This window comes from Pristiophorus japonicus, chromosome 1, assembly GCF_044704955.1.
Source record: "Pristiophorus japonicus isolate sPriJap1 chromosome 1, sPriJap1.hap1, whole genome shotgun sequence".
NCBI lineage: Eukaryota > Metazoa > Chordata > Chondrichthyes > Pristiophoridae > Pristiophorus > Pristiophorus japonicus.
In genome coordinates, this window is record NC_091977.1 from 339,156,818 (window position 1) to 339,178,845 (window position 22,028).

Here is a 22,028-nt window from a genome sequence, read left to right on the forward strand (position 1 = left end):
TCTTGTTGTGCGAGGCCCCTTGTGGAAGAGTGACCATAATATGGTGGAATTTTACATTAGGATGGAGAAGGAAACAGTTAATTCAGAGACCATGGTCCAGAACTTAAAGAAGGGTAACTTTGAAGGTATGAGTCATGAATTGGCTAGGATAGATTGGTGAATGATACTTAAGGAGTTGACAGTGGATGGGCAATGGCAGACATTTAGAGACCGCATGGATGAACTACAACAATTGTACATCCCTGTCTGGCGTAAAAATAAAAAAGGGAAGGTGGCTATCAAGGGAAATCAGGGATAGTATTAAAGCCAACGAAGTGGCATACAAATTGGCCAGAAATAGCAGTGAACCCGGGGACTGGGAGAAATTTAGAACTCAGCAGAGGAGGACAAAGGGTTTGATTAGGGCAGGGAAAATGGAGTACGAGAGGAAGCTTGCAGGGAACATTAAGATGGACTGCAAAAGCTTCTGTAGATATGTAGAGAAAAAGGTTAGTAAAGACAAACGTAGGTCCCCTGCAGTCAGAATCAGGGGAAGTCATAATGGGGAACAAAGAAATGGCAGACCAATTGAACAAGTACTTTAGTTCGGTATTCACCAAGGAGGACACAAACAACTTCCGGATATAAAGAGGGTCAGAGGGTCTAGTAAGGAGGAACTGAGGGAAATCCTTATTAGTCGGGAAATTGTGTTGGGGAAGTTCATGGGGTTGAAGACCGATAAATCCCCAAGGCCTGATGGACTGCATCCCAGAGTACTTAAGGAGGTGGCCTTGGAAATAGCAGATGCATTGACAGTCATTTTCCAACATTCCATCGACTCTGGATCAGTTCCTATGGAGTGGAGGGTAGCCAACGTAACCCCACTTTTTAAAAAAGGAGGGAGAGAAAACAGGGAATTATAGACCGGTCAGCCTGACATCGGTAGTGGGTAAAATGGTGGAATCAATTATTAAGGATGTCATAGCAGCGCATTTGGAAAGAGGTGACATGATAGGTCCAAATCAGCATGGATTTGCGAAAGGGAAATCATGCTTGACAAACCTTCTGGAATTTTTTGAGGATGTTTCCAGTAAAGTGGACAAGGGAGAACCAGTTGATGTGGTGTATTTGGACTTTCAGAAGGCTTTCGACAAGGTCCCACACAAGAGATTAATGTGCAAAGTTAAAGCACATGGGATTGGGGGTAGTGTGCTGACGTGGATTGAGAACTGGTTAGCAGACAGGAAGCAAAGAGTAGGAGTAAATGGGTACTTTTCAGAATGGCAGGCAGTGACTAGTGGGGTACCGCAAGATTCTGTGCTGGGGCCCCAGCTGTTTACAATGCACATTAATGATTTAGATGAGGGGATTAAATGTAGTATCTCCAAATTTGCGGATGACACTAAGTTGGGTGGCAGTGTGAGCTGCGAGGAGGATGCTATGAGGCTGCAGAGTGACTTGGATTGGTTAGGTGAGTGGGCAAATGCATGGCAGATGAAGTATAATGTGGATAAATGTGAGGTTATCCACTTTGGTGGTAAAAACAGAGAGACAGACTATTATCTGAATGGTGACAGATTAGGAAAAGGGGAGGTGCAACGAGAACTGGGTGTCATGGTACATCAGTCATTGAAGGTTGGCATGCAGGTACAGCAGGCGGTTAAGAAAGCAAATGGCATGTTGGCCTTCATAGCGAGGGGATTTGAGTACAGGGGCAGGGAGGTGTTCCTACAGTTGTACAGGCCTTGGTGAGGCCACACCTGGAGTATTGTGTACAGTTTTGGTCTCCTAACTTGAGGAAGGACATTCTTGCTATTGAGGGAGTGCAGCAAAGGTTCACCAGACTGATTCCCGGGATGGCGGGACTGACATATCAAGAAAGACTGGATCAACTGGGCTTCTATTCATTGGAGTTCAGAAGAATGAGGTGTGATCTCATAGAAACGTTTAAAATTCTGACGGGTTTAGACAGGTTAGATGCAGGAAGAATGTTCCCAATGTTGGGGAAGTCCAGAACCAGGGGTCACAGTCGAAAGGATAAGGGGTACGCCATTTAGGACCGAGATGAGGAGAAACTTCTTCACCCAGAGAGTGGTGAACCTGTGGAATTCTCCACCCCAGAAAGCTGTTGAGGCCAATTCACTAAATATATTCAAAAAGGAGTTAGATGTAGTCCCTACTACTAGGGGGATCAAGGGGTATGGCGAGAAAGCAGGAATGGGGTACTGAAGTTGCATGTTCAGCCATGAACTCATTGAATGGCGGTGCAGGCTCGAAGGGCCGAATGGCCTACTCCTGCACCTATTTTCTATGTTTCTATGTTTCTATCTGCTGCAGTCAGTGTGGCTATGATTGGAGGGCTCGCTCGATTCCCTGCCTCTCCTGGGTGTTCTGTCTTCTCTTCTCCTGCAAGCGGGGGAAACAAGAGACCTTCGAGTGAGAGTCATTGGCGTAAACTTCGGGGGTTTACCTCCGGCCGTTCAGGCCCATTGTGATGAAAAAACGACGGTTGACTCACTTCAGCCGGCTTCCGGCAGCCACCATTTTCTGCAGGTCGGTAGCGTTGTCGTTGCCAGCACTCGCTAGAGAAATGGAAGTGAGGCAGATCATGACAACAATGAGTATGCCATGCTCACCTGATGCGCTGCTATTTCTGTCGTCGCCACTCCAATAACCGCCCTCCCCATCACGACCAGCTGACCAAGCTTTTAGCAGCAGGAGAAAGCCTTGAGCAGCGTTATTTAAAGGGATCATCAACAACTACTTGCAGCTAACATGGTTTCTCAGTTTTACTGGCTCTGTCAAAGTTTCAGCAACTCCTACAGCTTTCTAAGCGTGTTTAAAGTTGCTGAGGTCACAGGAAGTGCTGCTCCTTGCTTCTCATTTAAAGGCTTCTGCACACACCACTTGTTCATAGTCATGGAGGCTCTACTTGAAGTCCCTCTTGCACTCGAGTATCTTCGGGAGAAGAAACAGAGGTAGTGAAGAAGAAAAGATGCTCGCAGAGGGAGGAGTAAAATGGCACACAACAGGAGGTCTTACCCACCTGGGGTCATCTTGAAGCACTTCTCTGAACTCCACTTAAGCGAGGAACAGTGCAATAGAAAGCTACGCTTCACCAAGGAGATGGTCACAGAACTCTGCCACCTCCTGCAACCAGACCTGCAGCCTCAGAGCAGGGCAACAATGGCTCTCCCAATGGCTCTCAAGGTCACTGTGGCCCTCAATTTCTTCACCAGCAGATCCTTGCCATCTGCAGCAGAAGAAGTAACTAACACCTCCCAGTTCGCCGTCCATTGCTGCATCTGGGAGGCCACAGAGGCTCTCTACTCCAGGAGAAGACACCTGGCTCATGACTCCCCTGTGCAATCCCACCACTCGTGATCAGCACTCATATAATGACAGCCATTTTGCCAGCAGGAAAATCATCAAGGCCATCAAGCAACAGTTCTGCTGCCTTGACCGACCAAGAGGAGTCCTCCAGTACTCGGCAGAGCGGGTCTCCCATTTCATAGTGGTCTGCTGCATGAGGGCGCAGCCCTTGCCACCAGGGATTGTGAGACCACCTCAGGTGGAGGGAGGGGAAGAGTAAGAGGAAGGAGAGGGAGGGAGGGAGGCAGGCAGCAAATTCTCGTTCTGGACGGATGTCGTGAATGTCTCATCAGACTCCAATTCCAGTGAATGAAACCCCAGATCCCCGTTGCTCACCACTTCCACATTATATCAACCCTGTGTCACGGAACATCATAGTGTCCTCCTGAGCACAAAGCTAAAATGAGAGCCACCACAAAACAGACATTCCAAACAAAAATCATAAATGTATCCAAATGCAATCAAAGTGACAATGTCAACTATTCAACCACGTGCATTTCCTTCGAGTGTGTCTTTCGTGTGCCTTTACCTACTCTCGTGCTCCATCAGTGGCTTCTGCATGGCTGGTGGAAGGCTGCTGACTCTCAGTGTGGTCATCATGGCTTTACATGATGACCTCGACCAAGTGTGGACCTAGAAGGCCTGGCTGCAGACTGCACCACCTCAGCATGGGCAACAGCAGTGTGGGCTGGCTGGCTGACGGGCAGCAGCAAGGACACTGGCGCAGTGGTAGTCGGAATGCTGTCATCATGAGAGAGGACAGCAGGTTCTTGCCCCACAGGCCCACTGCTACTCCCCCAGGGCAGTGCCCCAGCATTCCTAGCAATCTGTTGGAGGACAGATTGGGGCTGGACTGCTGCGATAGCCTGCAAGCCCCTTTCAACACTCGTAAAGCCAGGGACAATAGCAGCAAGCTGAGCCTGCAGGAGAGCATTCTGCGCTTGCACAGAGACACTGAGTCATTCCACGCAGTGCCATTTTCTGAGCTGGTGTCTGCGAGTGTCAAATGCAGTGCCAGATCGTCGTCTTCTTGTTCACCTCCTCTTTCAGTTTGCTCAACAGGAGTAAGAGGCTGGCCTGCTGGCAGTCTGTGGGTATTTGAAAATAGAAAGGCATAAGGGTCAGGTTGTGGTGGGGGAGAAAGGGAGAGCAAAATATCCATGCCTGCACCATCAACAGCTTGTAAGTGAGAAGAGATTGTGGAATGAAGGGGGAAGTGGGATGAGAGAAGAAATATTGGATATGACCAGACCGTCAGTCATCATTAGCAATGGCTTCAACCATGAGGAAGTGCCTAGACAGAGAAGGATGGGTGCACCTGCAAGATAGGATGGTATGAGGAGCGATGTGCAGGAGTCGGCTTGGGAAGGCAGAGTGAGGGGGTTGGGGAAGCATGCACATCAGGTAATTGAATGTGGCAATGTACTCACCTTGCCTGACCTCATGAGGTCATTCAATCTCTTTCTGCACTGTATCCAGGACCTCGCCACCACACTTCTGCTGCTCACTTCTGTCGCTGTCTCCAGCCATGCCTTCTTGGTGTCTGAGGCTCTCCTCTTCTTTCCGTCAGCAGAGAATAGGACCTCACTGCGGCCCCTAGCTCTTTGCAGCAGGAGTTCCAGGGAGGCATTATTAAATTGAAGTTCTGGCCCCATTTTTTCGGACGGCAGCTGTTGCTAATAATTATTATATTCCCATTTACACCTCCTCTAGACCCATCTTTTCTTTCTTTACTTGTTCCATTACAATCTCCTTTCGCCTTGCACCATCATCCATTTTGACATTTAATCTATGCTGCCTTCCACCCCATCCCAGGCCTTCCCCTTTGTTCTTTCCTCACCTCTGTACTTGCTTAAAACCTGTTCATATCTAACCTTTTCCAGTTCTGACAAAAAGTCAGCGACCTGAAACCGCAACTCTTTTTCTCTCTCCACAGATGCTGCCTGACCTAAGTATTTTCCATTTTTATTTCAGACTTCCAGTATTTTGCTTTTGTGCAATGTTATGCATCATGGAATTAAAATTAAATATTCCTGCGGTGGGACTTTGCCCTGTGAAAGTACTTGAGTAGTTTAGCATGAATAATAGAATGCAGAGTTAGCGTGCATCTGTACAACTCTGGAAATAATAGCAATTACAAACTGTCAATTAGCCTGATTAACAGATAAAAGCATTAATTGCTGGGGGGTCTCACCTGAGGAGTAACTGAACCGCCACCATTGGAGTTATCTGTAAACTTTGGAGAAGACAAGTTTTCTGTTGATGTTTTAAGTACATTCTAGAAACAAAATTAAAAAGGAGTATGAAATCAGTCAATAATACTTGACATTAACACCAGTTTCATGTTGCTTTGAGGAATAAAACATACAGCATCTTTATTTCCCCAAGGAGACAAAAGGAAAAATACTGTTGCATTTATTATCTAGGTCTTTTAGTTGGGCATAATGCAGTTCCAAGTCATATTTATCATAGCTTTTAAGCACACATTCATTATTACTACAGGTATTAGATTATGGTCTTTAATACAGGAATACATCTTCCTTGATGTGCATGATCCTCCTGTGATGCAAATGCAGACCAGTGAAAAGTTCTGAGATTGAGTGAAATTTACAAATACCTGTATTCTCAGCCAATTCAAGCTCACTTTAGATTTAATATTCAATGGAAACCACTATGCTCCACTATAAAAAGACACTTCATACAGAATGGGTTAAAATCAGCAGCGGTCTAAGATAGGAAAAGGGTAGAAGATTAGTTCAGCAGCATTTTTTTTTAAATTAGGAGAGACAGTTAATTACACAAGTAAAGCAAAGGATTAGGTCTACCAAACTTGGCAAAGACATCTTGGTGATTAATGGTTTTGGAACATTAATGTGGATACGCCAATTACAGAAATGAAAATACTCGACAGCTGCCAGATTGTTAGCCTGTCCAGCAGCTAAGGTGTGTGATTGTGTCCAGACACTTTATAGTACAATGGCACTTGCAGACTGATGCAGAATACTAATGTTCAACTTTTTGGTACAGAAGGTGGAATTTTAGAAAATATTGTGTACTTTCATAGCAAGGCACCAAACTAAACAAATCACACTCATCTTGTATTTCAATGATGAAAGCAGTTGTTCATTTGGACCTGCATACTCCATGAATTTAAACAGCTGCAAAAATTTTCAGGAGGGGCAAAAAGCAGCTCACAGTCACTTCCCTCTCTCCTGATAAAAAAGTATAAAGTGAAAAATTATTCACATAATAATTTCAATTATGAAACCACTCGAGTTCACACAACTTGGTATGGAGGGTAATTAAATAGCCTCTGCTATTCTAATCAATGAAGGTAAGGGTTTAACAAGATTTCGTTTTGCTGAAACACTTAAGATTTTGTTGACGAACAAGTTGAAGGTTTCCCCAGAATGAAACTCCAAATAACACTCAAGCAAGATATCCTGAACTGCCATAGTCTCCTGAAGAAAAATAATCTTAGAATCATAGAAACTTACAACATAGGAGGTCATTTTGCCCATCATACTTGTGGTGGCTTTTTGAAAGGGCAGTCGTGCCGAGTTCCACATCCCCCCTTTAGTCTGTAATCCTGCCATTTCCTCATCTTCAAGTACTTGTCCAACTCCCTTCTAAAATTATTTATAGGATCAGCTTCCACCACCTTTTCAGGATGTGCATTCCAGAACCTGACAACTGAGTGAAAACCACTCTCATCTCCCCTCTACATCTTTTTCCAATGATTTTGAATTTATGACCTCCGGTTCTTGATCCACTCACCAGAGAGAATAATTTTTCTCCATCTGCTCCATCAAAACCTCCTATCATCTTGAAAACCTCCATTAGGTCACCTCTTAACCTTCTCTATTCCAATGAGAACAGTCCAAACATTTCCAACTTCTCCTCATAACTGAAATCCCTCATCCCTGGTATCATCCTGGTAAACCTCCTCCGTACCCCTTCTAAGGGCTTTACATCTTTCTTGAAGTGTGGTTTCCAGAATTGTCCACAAAACTCCAAATCATTGAGTTATAAAGTTCGAGCATGATCTCTTTGTTTTTATATTCTATACTTCTATTTATAAACCTAAGTAGCTCATATGCTTTTTTAACCACCTTATCAACTTGCCCTGCCACCTTTAAGGATTTGTGTACATGAACACCAAGGTCTCTGCTCATCTACAATTTTCAAAATAGTGCTATTTATAGTATATAGTTTTTCCATATTAGTCCTATCAAAGTGCATGACTTCACACTTCTCCGTAATGAACTCCATTTGCCATGCTTCTGCCCATTTCACCATTCTGTCTATGTCATCCAGAAGTCTACAACTATCTTCTGCAAACTTTATAATGCTGCTCCCTGCACCTGCATCAAGGTCATTTATACAAGTTTTTACAGAGTAATGGACCCAAAACTGACCCCTGGGGAACACCACTGAAAACCACGTCCCACTCTAAAAAAAAAAACATCAATCTTCCACCACCATCTGCTTCCTGCAACTGAGCCAATTCCATATCCATGCCATCACTTTCCCCTTAATTCCATGTGCTTCCATCTTAACAAGCCTCCTGTGTGGCACTTTGTCGAATGTCTTCCTAAAGTCCATATATACATATACTGCACTACCTTGATCAACCTTCTGTGACCTCAAAGAATTCAATCAAGTTACCCAGACATAAAAAAATTAATGCTGGCTCAGCTTGATTAACCCATGCCTTTCCAAATGAAAGTTTATTTTGTCCCTGATAATGGTTTCCAATAACATCCCCACCATTGATATTAGACTGACGAGATTGTAGTTTCATGGTTTTTGCCTCTCCCCTTTCTTAAATAGTGGTCTAATATTACCTCCCGTCCAGTCCACCAGCATTATTCCTATATCCAATCAGGATTGAAAGACTGTGACCAATGCCTCTGCTATTTCTACCTTTGCTTCTTTCAGCAACCTAAGATGCATTCCATCCGAACCAGGTGCTTTATCAGATTAAAACACTATTTTGACATCTGTATTATTTAGTTAAACACGAGTGGAGACAAAAATCCACAGAAGATACTCAAATGTCAAACATACAACAACTCAAAATCAGAGGATTTTTATAGATCATGAAACTTAAAAATAGCTGACATCCAGGGCATCTAGAATGTCACTGGATCTGCTAGAGTCTAGGGGTTAATGCTGTCGTGTCATGCTCTGTATCCTCAGGCAGTGGTGTGGCTTCCTTAGGGGCCAGCCCCACAGCAGCTCTAACTCTACTTGAAGTCATGGTTTGTGCTGTAACTTATGCAGTCCTCGAAACATGTGAGACCATACTTTCATACTATCACCACTGCAATCTGGTAGCATGCAATCCTGAAATGGAGGGTACCAGTAAATTAATTGGTGTTTCTGCAAAAGCAGCAAATAAAATAATCATACTTTTATGGAGTGGGGGAGTTGCTTTAAACTTTCCTTCGAATACCTCACAGAAACTCTGCTCTGATATTCAGTTTGCCAATGGTTTAACTGTTCACATCTTCAATGTTGCTCTATGTATTAATGACCATACTAAGGGCCCAAAACGGCACAGCCCCGACCTGGACGCCTGTTTTTCGCGCTCGAAAATGCGCCGGAAAAAAACTCCGATATTCTCCGGCTCCTCGGAGGTCTTCAGCAGCTTGGCGCGGCGCGCACAGAACAGCGGGGGGCAGAGCCAGACACTCGCGCCGATTCTACAAGCAGTGCGGGGGCGGGCCTAATTTAAATAAGGCAACGTCGTGCCAGCAACACTGCGCGTGCGCGTTGGAGCGTGCGCCCACACGCAGTGGGAAATAAACATTAGCACTCGGCCATTTTTAAAGGGATTAGAGGAAAAGTGAAGATTTGTCTCGTGGACCCCTGGAAAGGCTTGTGATTTAATTTTAGTGATTTTTTTTGTGTCTGAAGGAGTGCTTTTGGCAGCACTGTTGAATAAATCACCTGCTGAAATCAGTGAGTACAGCTTTTCACTGCTAAACTTGCAGAACAGGTGCTGCATTGATGCATGCAAATTAAGGACTCTGTGTTTTGAAAAATAAGACTGTCAATTCAACTTTGCAATGGATCAACGTCCACCAAGAACAAAGAATTTCTTGCATGAGGAAGTGGAGATATTAGTCAACGTAATTGAGCAGAGATGGCAGGAGCTGGATACCAGCAACAGAGGTCGCATAAAAGTGCCACCAAAAGAAATGAAGAAACGCTGGAACCAAGTTGCAGAAGATTACTGCGCAGTGGTGCATACCATGAGATCTGGAAGCCAGTGTAAAAAGAAATGGCACGACCTTGGTCAAGTAGTTAGTGTAAGTAATATTTTCCATTTTTAATGTAATCGTAATTGTAACGTGGCTATCTGCATGTCCCACCTTGCAGACTGACACACTCTGTAAAAAGTTATATTTTACTCTTTGCAGAAGAAATTGGCCCACAAAAGGGAAGCAACTCGGACAGGAGGAGGCACGCCCAATCTGCATCCACTGACACCCTTGGAACAGAGGATAGCTGCTATGATGAGTCGTACATGGAGAAAAGCAATCAGTACAGCACAAGCTAGGCCCGCACGCGAGGTAGAGGGCAAGTCCTGAAAATGCATCGTGGCCCTTTAAATCAACCTGCTGCCTGGCCTGCTATGTGTGAGAGTACTCATGCCATCCATCCTGCCCCCTCCCTTGCTGTTAAACATTTGACTGTTCTGATGTATTTTGCAGAACATGATGATGCTGCTGCTGCCAACCCTGAGGATCTTGAGGGGACAGAACAAGAACCAGTACAACCAGATGCAGATGAACCAGACTGGATGATGGCAGCGATGACTGAAATGTCTGCAGGGGAGAGCTTCCAAATTAATGTTTATGAGCCCCCATCAAGGGGCATCAGAGTTTCAACCCCTCCTCCGACCTCGTGCTCCGGCATCAGGCACTTGCATGCTTTCCTGATCGTCGTAATCATCCACATCCTGCTGTTCCGTATTATCATCATGCACTGGACCCTCACGTAGGTCTTCTGGTTCCACTACCAGCTCCTGCTGCCTCATGATGGCGAAGTTATGAAGCATGCAGCACACAACAGTGAAGTGACCGACAATCTGAGGAGAGTATAGCAAGTGTCCTCCAGAATGGTCCAGGCATCGGAATCGCTGTTTCAATGTGCCAATGGTCCTCTCAATGATGCTGCACGTCGCAATGTACGCCATGTTGTATTGATGGTCAGCTTCTGTCCGTGTCACACGTAGGGGCATCATGAGCCAGGTGGTCAGGCCGTACCCTTTGTCTCCCAGTAGCCAGCTCTGCCCTTCTGGCTGCTGCTCAAACATGTCAGATAGAATGCTGTCACGTAGGATGAACGCATCGTGGGTGCTGCCAGGGTATCTCGCATCGACTGACATGATGCGCTGTTTATCGTCACACACGAGCTGCACATTAATGGAGTGGAAACCTTTCCTATTTCGGTCCTGCTCAGAATCCTCCACAGGTGTTCGCAAGGCTATGTGGGTATAATCAATGCAGCCCTGTACCTTTGGAAAGCCGGTAATCCTGAAGAAGCCCACAGCCCTCTCATGGATCGCTTGTGCGGTCATTGGAAAATTGATGAAATCATTCCTTCGCACATGTAGTGCAGCCGTGACCTGGTAAATGCAGCCATGTATTGCACGTTGAGAGATGGCACACACATCTCCAGTTGTAGCCTGAAACGATCCCGAGGCATAGAAAGAAAGTGCAGCTGTTACCTTCACTGCAACAGACAGGGCAGTTGACGTTCTGCTTCTGGGCTGCAAATCTGCTCTCAGGATATCACAGGTCTCAGCAACAACTTCTCTGCGGAAACGCAGTCTTTTGACACAATCAGCCTCGCTCATGTCCAGGTACGAGCGCCTGGCTCGATATTGTCGACGTGGGTAAGGTCTCCTGCCCATCAACCTATGAGCAATGACGTTCCTGGTGCGGTGAGCTCTAATCAATTCTCTCCTATGCAGTGAATTGATGGCGAACCATTGCATAATACGTGGTGTTGGCAATGCACCCATTCTGCAAATTTAAGTTTAAAAGTGTCTATGTGGCTGCCTCTCCCTGTCCCTGGCCAAATGGCCTCAGTTCCCCTCACAACTCGAAGGCTGCTTGATTGCTGTATCTTCGGCTGCCGCCCAGCCACTGACGCCGTCCCTATCGCGTGGCCGAATGGCCTCAGTCCCCTTCGCAGCTCGAAGGCTGCTTGTTGTATTCTTCGGTTGCCGTCCAGCCACTGATGGAAAGAAGGCCTGCCTGAAGCACCACAGCTCGAAGGCTGCTGCTGCTTCACACAGGTAGGAACATGGATTATTTAATCTTTGCTTTATTTCAAATTTTTATTCAGGTTAATCTTTATTTGTATAAGTATGACTGTTGAATGATTGTAGAATTTAATTACTTCCCTTCCCCGCCCCCCCCCACCTCTCGTTCCCTACGCCTAATTTGTAACCTACGTCTGATTTGTAAAGTGTAGGCAAGGTTTTTTTGAGCGTACAAAAATCTTCACTTGCTCCATTCTAAGTTAGTTTGGAGTAAGTTTTCACTGCCTGAACTTTGAAAACAGGCATAAGTGGCCAGACACACCCCCTTTTGAAAAAAAAATTCTGTTCCAAAGTGAAGCTGTTCTAACTGACTAGAACTGGAGCAAACTAAATGCCGAGAATTGCAATTTCTAAGATACTCCATTCAAAACCAGTTGCTCCAAAAAAAACAGGGGCAACTCAGGCCGAAACTTGGCCCCTAAGTCTTACTAAGCAGTTTTATTCATCTCACTGGCTGTCTGCGAGCAGCTGGTAACAGTGACTGCAGTTCAAAAGTAATTCATTGGTTGTGAATGTTGAGAGATTGCAATAAGGCTCTGTAATAATGTAGATTGATTTTTTTTTCTTCAAGTTGGTACATTTTAGTTTAAAGTAGAGTGATAACGGCAACAGTAGAAACTATGAAGGAGATAAATTAACAAGTAACTGTAATAACATGATCGCCAAATCACCAACTTTATATCCCTATGGCACTGTTCCACCTGTTTATGGCCTCAGCAGAGTTTGAATATATAGGCTGAACTTCTCTTATCCGGCACCCTTGGGACCTGGCCCGTGCTGGATAAGAGATTTTTCCGGACGAGGCGGGGCGTCACATTAAATTGGATAGTACAGGTACTGAGCAAGGGGATATCAGGGCTGGCTGGCTTGGGGCTGGGAGTGCGGGGGGGTGGCGCAGTGTATCGCAGGGTCAGGCCGCCGATTGCGGGAGTCGGCAGCGAGGAAGGACTTCAATTTGTTCAATTGATTCATGTCGGAGCGGCCGGGAATGGTGCTGGACGAGGGTGGTGCCGGATAAGGGAGCCCTGGATAAGGGAGCCCTGGATAAGGGAGGCTCATCCTGTAATATCCTTACTTGGGTTTTTTCAATCATAATTCTATTATAAAAAGGAATATGGATAGTAAGATAATCTCTTTAAATATTAAAGCCATGTCCTAACATATCGCTTACTATTCTTTCAATTTATTTCTTCATTCATTGTTCACTCAGACAAAACAAATACTCGATCTAACCATCAGAGGGCATATCACATAGCATTAAAAAAATAGAATATTTTAACTGCTTCCATACTTAGTTCCCTCAAAAATAATTATGTTGAAAAGAAATTACATATTTTCTCATCGACTAACCAGTTTATTTCACAAAACTGGGGTGATTGCCGGTCGTCCTCCTTTTCCAATTTCCCTGTCCTTTTTAAGGATCCTATAGCCTGGAATATTTAGCTCCCAAACATGCCCAGCTTGTAGTCAAGTCTCTGTAATGGCTACTACATCATATCCTTTAAGCTGAATTTGTGCTTCAAACTAATTTGTTTTCTTTCTTATGCTATGTACATTTGTACACACAACTCTCATTTGGATAACTAACCCCACCCTGTCCATAAGCCTTACATAGAAGTAAATATAATTTACAACAGACCATTCAGCCCAACAAGCCTATGCCGATATGGTCCACATGAGCTGCCTTTCACATTACCTTATCTCAACCTATCAACATAGCCTTCTATTCCTTTCTCCCTCATGTACTTATCGAGCTTCCCCTTTAGCATGCAGTTCTTCAAAAACTCACCGTTATTAATGTGCAAATAGCCAGCAAATTCAGGGGATTAAGAGATATGGCGTGAGTTGCGAATCTCCAGAACGTGCTAATCGATTTACGCTGCTCTGTCGTTTGTTTCGCACAAACAACAGATAAAATATTTTGAAGAACTTGCTGGATTTGCACATTAATTGCTCATTAAACCCACCGCAGAAAGTTAGGATAGAACTTAACAGCATATGTACGTTTTTAATGATGTGATAATTGTTAATGCAATGTCAATCAACCCCTCAGGCCTAGCCTGGGAACAACTTAAACTGTTCAATCTCATTCCTGCATGTAGTAAATTGTTGCTTGAGACTTTTAAAAAGTCAAATTTTAAAAAAAAATATTACTTTTCCTTTGTCTTTTCTCCCCTTACATTACAACGCAAAAACAATTTGAGCTCAAGGTGCAGGAAAAGGTCCAAGCACATGTGCTGCGAGATTCCCAGCTGCAGCAAAATCTGGACCATTATCTTTGTCTCTTTTTGTACTCTGAACTTTGCATTTATCCACACAGACCCTCCCTCCTTTTATCGCTTTCTACAGTCCTATTTATCCTTTCAGCAACAATCTTGGTATAGCCTGTCCCAGCGATACAGCTCCTTCCTGTCCCAGTACTGGTGCCAGTGTCCCATGAAATGAAACCCCTCCTTCTCTCACCAGTCTTTCAGCCACGCATTCAGGTTCCTGATCTGTTCATCCCTATACCAATTAGCATATGGCTTGGATAGTAACCCAGAGATTACCATCCTGGAGGCCTTACTTTTTAAATTTAGCACCTAGCTCCTGATACGCCCTCAGCAGGGCCTATTCCCTGTTCTTTCTTGGGTCCTTGATTCCAACATGGATCACATCAACTGGATCTTCACCCCTCCCTTTCCAAGTTCCTTTTCAGTCGTTTTGAGATATCCTTTATCCTGGCACCAAATCCCACTGGACTCTCAATCGCATATTATACCCTCTGGCTTCCCAATCATCAAATCTCCTACAAGTATAATCTTTCTGTTCTACTGTTTCACCCTTCCCTTAGCCTTCTTGGACTGCCTCCTGCTCCAGGGTACTCTGGTTAGCATTCTGTTCATCATCCCACAGCCTTCTTTCTTATCCCCACAGGTAACAAGTACGTCGTATCTATTGGGCATGAGCAAATTCTGCAGTTTTTCCTTTCCTGCCTCCTCTCGGTTGCCCTACCCTGCTGAGTGTCAGTCGTACAATCCTCTTCCTGAATTGCTCAATGTTGTGTAACTCTGTTCTGGAGTAAACGATCCATATATTCCTGCCCCTCCCTTATGTGTTGGATACAATATGCACCCTTAATGGTAGTATAAGCACAATACATTTCAAACTCTTAATACAGTGCTAAATAATTTTCAATATGAATAGATTTTTTTTTAAGTAATTTATTCCACAATAAATATTTTAAATGTGTAAATTCCAGGTAATGGCAGAAATAATGTGGCTAGCAAGCAACACATAGTAAAGTTCTAACAAGCTGCACTACAGGCTGGTAGGTCATGGGCTCATGTCTGAATTACCATCCTTGACTGAATTAGCATCCTATCCATAGGGAAATGGAGAGTCATGGTTAGGGACACACGCATGGGAATAACATATAGCTTCTACGCCACTCATGTTGTCCTTTTACTCATGACCTAGCAGTTGATCAGAGTAGTTAGAAAGTGGTTTGTGATGACTATGCAGAAAGTAAGATCAATTTAAAAGCAATGGGAGTTCTGAATGCAGTTGCACTTAATTATGTTCCACAGGAGATATCCAATGCTCGCCTGCATCGCATAACAACAGCATGTTGGAGTACCTTTTCCTTTGGTCACACCCCTCTCTCCTGTACATATATTTATCATACCATTCAGGCAAGAATACAATTATCAAAAGTGAATAGCATTCAGAGTCATTAAAGCCCCATTTATGCAGGATACAAGCTGCTTGGGTAAATCTTCAGATGGCATGTTACTTGCACTACCACAAGGACTGCAACAATTCAAGACGGCCCACCATAATCTTTTCGGGGAACTAGAAACAGGAGATAAATACGACCTTGCCAACTTCACCCACGTCAAATTTTTTGTTAAATGAGTGGGAATAGCAAAATAGCGTAAACCTGGAATTTCAAGTTACAACCATACATCTTAGTGTCCAGAAATTACAACTAATTAACTGCAAGAAATAGGTAGTGTATTTTGAAAATTTCCCACAGCAATAAAAAAATATTCTACCAGGTAACCTGCCTTTATTTCTAAAGATTATTAGGAGCTACACTGGAAATATGTTGCTTTCATAACCTCTATTTACCTCTTGATTTACTTCCTGAAATCATCTATTACTCTGCTAATCACTTTCAATGCCACAAATAGACATAGACAATGTAACCATCAAAAATGAGATTTTAAACAGCTTAATTTATCAACCTTAAAAAAGTACAACTGTTTGCAGCATAATCACAAGGTATTAACACTACCTCCCTATAACACAAATGGGAAGTCCATCTGTCCGTAGCATCAGAGACAGCACATAACTCATGAAGGCCAAAGGATTCCTAGGCTGGTAACATTGGATTATCCATTTTGTGTCACATAAAAGTAACTATACTGCAGTTAAAATGGGTACATTGGAAGATACATTGATATAGGAAGAAATATTACAAAGCATAATGAGATCTGACCCATGTTATCAAGCTAAGTGAATAAAATGAGAACATTTAAATTTAGATGTGCTGCATTGAGAGAGGGAAGGCGGAGCATTCGCGTGTTGATTGTCCGGTTATTTTTGTGTCAGTGTTGCACTTATGCAGAGTCTCCTGGTTCCACAATTATCAGTTGCCGAGAGTGATCCAGGAATGAAGATCAAACCTAGAAGTTCTCTTGGTTCAGCCTCAGTGACTGCATGATCTTTCCAGACCTGTACAACGCCGCAATTCACATCAGTTAGGTGGGACAAAACTCATTGGAATATACAAACAGGAGCAAGTCATAGTGCAACAGCTTTGTGAGTGAGTGTTCCAGATTTCCACTACTCTTTGTGCGAAGAAGTGCTTCCTGATCACTTAACGGCCTTGATCTAATTTTAAGGTTATGCTCCCTTTATTCTGGACTCCCACCAGAAATAGATTCTCTTTATCTGCCTATCTAATCCTTAAAACCTACATTTTTAACCAAAACATCACCTCATAGGGCTCGCTGTCAAATTTTTTTTTTTATATAACACTCCTGTAAAGCGCCTTGGAATGTTTTATTATGTTAAAGGTGCTAGATAAATATATAAGTTGTTGTTATAAACTCAATCTACCACAGGTTTGCTTACACACCCAATCAATGTACCGATGCAACTTTCTGCTACCATCTACACTATTTACTGTGTCACTGAACTTAATGTCGAGGAGGAAAGGTTGTAAAAGAAAAGATAGCCATCCGTGGCGAACTAAAGAAATAAACGATGGTAAAAACAAGGGCATACAAAGTGACCAAAACTAGTGGGAGGACAGAAGATTGGGAAGCTTTTAAAAGTCAGCAAAAAATGACTAAAAAATGATTAAGGGAAGCTAGACTATGAAAGTAAACTAGCACAAACTATAAAAATAGATAACAAGAGTTTCGACAGGTAAATAAAAATGAAAAAAGAGTGGCTAAAGTAAATGTTGGTAGCTTAGAGGACAAGACCGAGGAATTAGTGATGGGGAACATGGAGATGGCAGAAATTCTGAATAAATATTTTGTATCCGTCTTTACGGTGGAGGACACTAAAAATATCCCAACAGTGGATAGTCAAGGGGCTATGGAGAGGGGGGCGGGGAGAAAGAGGAACTTAACACAATCACTAAGGAGGTGGTACTCAGTAAGATAATGGGACCAAAGGCGAATAATTCCCCTGGACCTGATGGCTTGCATCCTAGGGTCTGAAGAGAAGTAGCGGCAAGGATTGTGGATGCATTGGTTGTAACTTATCAAAATTCCCTGGATTCTGGGGAGATCCCAGCAGATTGGAAAACTGCAAAAGTAACGCCCCTATTTAAAAAAGGAGGCAGACAAAAACCAGGAAACTATAGACCAGTTTGCCTAACATCTGTGGTTGAGAAAATGTTGGAGTCCATTATTAAAGCAGTAGCAGGACATCTGGAAAAGCATAATTCAGTCAGGAAGAGTCAGCATGAATTTATGAAGGGGAAGTCATGTTTGACAAATTTGCTGGAATTCTTTTGAGGATGTTTAACAAACAGGGTGGATAAAGGGGAACCAGTGGATGTGGTGTATTTGGACTTCCGGAAGGCATTTGACAAGATGTCACATAAAAGGTTACTGCACAAGATAAAAGTTCATGGGGTTGGGGGTAATATATTAGCATGAACAGAGGTTTGGCGAACTAACAGAAAACAGAGTCGGGATAAATGGTTCATTCTCAGGTTGGCAATCATTAACTAGTGGGGTGCCACAGGGACCAGTGCTAGGACCCCAACTATTTACAATCTATATTAACAACTTGGATGAAGAGACCGAGTGTAATGTAGCCAAGTTTGCTGACGATACAAAGATGGGAGGAAAAGCAATTTGTGAGGAGGACACAAAAAACCTGTAAAAGGACAGAGACAGGCTAAGTGAGTAGGCAAAAATTTGGCAGATAGAGTATAATGTTGGAAAGTGTGAGGTTATGCACACTGGCAGAAAAAAAAATCAAATAGCAAGTTATTATTTAAATGGAGAAAAATTGCAAAAAGCTGCAGTGCAGCGGAACCCGAGGGTACTAGTGCATGAAACAAAAAAGGATAGTACGCAGGTACAGCAAGTGATCAGGAAGACCAATGGTATCTTGACCTTTATTGCAAAGGGGATGGAGTATAAAAGCAGGGAAGTCTTGCTGCAGTAAAACAGGGTATTGGTGAGGCCACACCTGGAATACTACATACAGTTTTGGTTTCCATATTTAAGAAAGGATATATTTGCTTTGGAGGCAGTTCAGAGAAGGTTCACTAGGTTGATTCCGGAGATGAGGGGGTTGACATGAGGAAAAGTTGAGTAGGTTGGACCTCTATTTCATTGGAATTCAGAAGAATGAGAGGTGATCTTATCGAAACGTATAAGATTATGAGGGGGCTTGACAAGGTGGATGCAGAGAGGATGTTTCCACTCATAGGGGAGACTAGAACTAGGGGGCATAATCTTGGAATAAGAGGCCGCCCATTTAATACTGAGATGAGGAGGAATTTCTTCTCTCAGGGGGTTGCAAATCTGTGGAATTGGCTGCCTCAGAAAGCTGTGGAAGCTGGGTCATTGAATAAATTTAAGACAAAGAGACAGTTTTTTAACTGATAAGGGAATAATTAGGGGTTAGGGGGAGCAGGCAGGGAGGTGGACCCGAGTCCATGATCAGATCAGCCATGATCGTATTAATGGCGGAGGCTCCTCGAGGGGTCGTATGGCCTACTCCTGCTCCTATTTCTTATGTTCTTATGTTATGTAACCATTATCATTACTGTCTCCTATCTCCTAACTGGTTTCCTATCCAAGTCAAGAGGTTTTCTCCAATTCCATGCGCTGTCAGAATATACAGACCCTTAATTCTTAATTTTGGTATATATTAAAATGCTCTGCCAGACAAAAAGGTTTTTCGAAGCGAAATAAAGTTTGTGAATGTAACAAACTGTCTTTCACTAATAAATGAAGTAGACGACCAGCTTTGATGTGCTTTACTAACAGGTAGCAAATATTTGTTGAGCAAATGTGCTGTTAAAAGGTAATGGCAGACCTGGACAGGTGGTTGAACCGCAGCGGGTGGTCACAGACAATAGGGATAAACAAACCCCCTTCATTTCAAGAACAGTTTTACAGACTTCATGACTGCAACGAAGCAGCCAAGATTGTAAAAACACACCACTTATGTCTACCAGGACGAAGCAAACCGAGATTATTCTGCAAAAACAGGACGCAAGGTAACACCTGACATATGACCTTTGTCAATTTACGACAATAACAGAACTTGTTTGTCGGGTATTGACAGTACTTTCATGGCTCAGTGAAAGCTGGTGGTGGAAGAAGCACATTAGTAATGCAGTGTTATCCCAGATAAACCATTGTAAAAGGTCAACAGAATCTACATATTTTAACTCAGACCAATGTTACAAATTCAATAGTTAGGGGTTCTCTACTTGTTGCCACATGGGGCAAGCTCCATGGAACCTGGCACATTATCCTTCAGTCGACAGTCCACCTGTCCGGACTGTAACTAAAATTGGTTAATCCTAAATGTCTGTAAACCAAGAAAGATTTTTGAACCAAGACGTAATCTGAATAAAATACCAACAAAATGCTGTGTTTGAGTATATTTATCTTAAACTTTTAATATTTCCAGACAGCAACTTTATGGGCTCAATTTTCCCCAGTGATTTGCACCGTATTTTTGGAGCAGGCCGGTTTTTTTGGTCGAAGTTAAAAAAACAGTTTCCCCAATCAATTTGCACCAGCGTAACTTTTAGGTACTTTTTTTTCCAGCCAAAGGGGTCATAACCTGCCACCCACGCCAATTCTGGCCATTTAGGTAAGTTTGGCCAGCTGAGAGTTACTCCAGTTCTGCTTAGGCCAGCATATGTGGCCTCTGCAGAAAAACCTTCTGGAGAGTTAAATAAATCGGCACAAGTAAGGAAATCAGCGCAGGCAAGTGCAGCAGATGCCCGAACAGCAGCGGCAGCAGGAAAGGTAAGAGACAGGGAGGAGAGGTGGGGAGAAAGAAAGAGCTGGGGGTGAGGAGAGAGGGTGGGGGGGGGGGGGAGAAGAGGGGGGCAGTGGGTGAGGAGGGGGAAGCCTTACGGGTGTAGTTAGGTGCGGGGACCAGGGGGGTGGGGGCCACTCGGCCCGGGATAGGGGCGGGGGAGCGGACCAGAGGGCCACTCGGCCCGGGATAGGGGCGGGTCCGGCAAGGCACTTGGGCTGGGGGGGTGGGGAGCTGTAGCTGGACTGGCACCAGCAAGGGGCTCGGGGGAATGGGGCCAGCAAGCCCTTCGGCCAGGGCTCGGGGAGCGGGACCAGCATCTGAAAGGCACTTGGGGGTGCGGGAGCAGGATCGGCATGCCCTTCGGCCAGGACTAGGACCGGGGGAGCAGGACCGGCACCGGCAAGGCACTCGAGACTCGCGGCGGGCGGTGGAAGCAAGCCGGGAGGCCCTTTAGCCTGGGATAGAGGCAGGGATCGGCACCGGCATCGCGGGGGGAGGGGGGACTTTAATAATTGGAGGTTAAGTTGCTGCAATATATTTTAATGTGTTTTTAAGTTGCCGCAATGTGTTTTAATGGGCCCAAGTTTCCACAAGAAAAAAAACAGGCGCCCCTCCGAGCTGGGCACCCGTTTTTCGCGCCTAAAAAAATCCTCGGTATTCTCCACCGACTTGCTGGTCCTCTGGTCCTCGGCGCAGCCAGCACGAGCTGTGGGGGGGCGGAGCCAGGTCCCGGCGCTGAAAACAGTGCCGGGACCTCTGCACATGCGCGCTACAGTCGGCACGCAAGTGCAGTAGCTCCAGGCGCCGAACTGTGTGGGAGGGGCCCGAAGCACGCAGCCCCAAGCCCTGGCCGAATGGCCTCACTGGGGTTGCGTGAATGAGGCTCCTCCCACGGCCAGCTCCTGCTCCCCACCCCCCACCCGACCAGACCCGACACTCGCTACCACCCACCCCCTCCCCCCCGCCGACCAGACCCGACCCGACACCCGCTCCCCCCTCCCCACCCCCCGCCCCGACCCCCGCTCTCCCCCCCCCCCACCGACCCGAGACCCGCTCCCCGACCCGACACCCGCTCCCCTCCCCACCTGACTGACCCGACCCGCGCTCCTGTGACCCGACCCACCCCCTCTCTCTCTCTCTCTCTCTCTCTCTCCCTCCCTCCTCCCCCTCTCTTTCCCTCCCTCCCCCCCCGCTCTCCCTCTCTCCCCCCCGCTCTCCTCTCTCTCTCTCTCCCCGCCTCTCCCTCCCTCCCCCGCCTCCTCCCTCTCTCTCCCTCCCTCCCTCCCTCCCTCTCTCTCCTCTCTCTCCCTCTCTCTCTCTCTCTCTCTCCCTCCCCTCTCTCTCTCTCTTCCCTCCCCCTCTCTCTCTCTCCCTCCCCCCTCACTCTCTCTCCCTCCCCCCTCTCTCTCTCTCCCTCCCCCCTCCCTCTCTCTCTCTCTCTCCCTCCCCCCCCTCTCTCTCTCTCTCTCTCTCTCTCTCTCTCCCTCTCTCCTTCCCCCCCTCTCCCCCTCCCTCTCCCGCTCTCTCTCCCTCCCTCCCCCCCCCCTCTCTCTCTCTCTCTCTCTCTCTCCCTTCCCTCCCTCCCCCCCCCTCTCTCTCTCTCCCTCCCTCTCTCTCTCTCCCCTCTCTCTCCCTCCCTCTCCTCTCTCCCCTCTCTCTCTCTCTCTCTCTCTCCCCTCTCTCTCTCTCTCTCTCTTCTCTCTCCTCTCTCTCTCCCTCTCTCTCTCTCTCCCCCCCTCTCTCTCTCTCTCTCTCTCTCTCTCCCTTCCCTCCTCACCCCCCCTCTCTTCCTCCCCCCCCTCCCCCCTCTCTTCCT

General features: G+C 45.3%; 1 protein-coding gene across 10 annotated transcripts in view; it reads right to left on the minus strand.

Moving 5' to 3' along the window:
• Positions 1-22,028, minus strand: part of golga4 (golgin A4) — a 550,135-nt gene that overhangs the window by 200,567 nt on the left and 327,540 nt on the right. For 9 of the 10 annotated variants that reach the window (XM_070889499.1, XM_070889470.1, XM_070889461.1 and 6 more), the window contains one exon: positions 5,546-5,629. The exons of the other annotated variant lie outside the window; for it this stretch is intronic. In XM_070889499.1, coding sequence (XP_070745600.1) covers positions 5,546-5,629 — 84 coding nt within the window. The remainder of the gene's footprint in view (positions 1-5,545; positions 5,630-22,028) is intronic. 10 annotated transcript variants of the gene reach the window in all.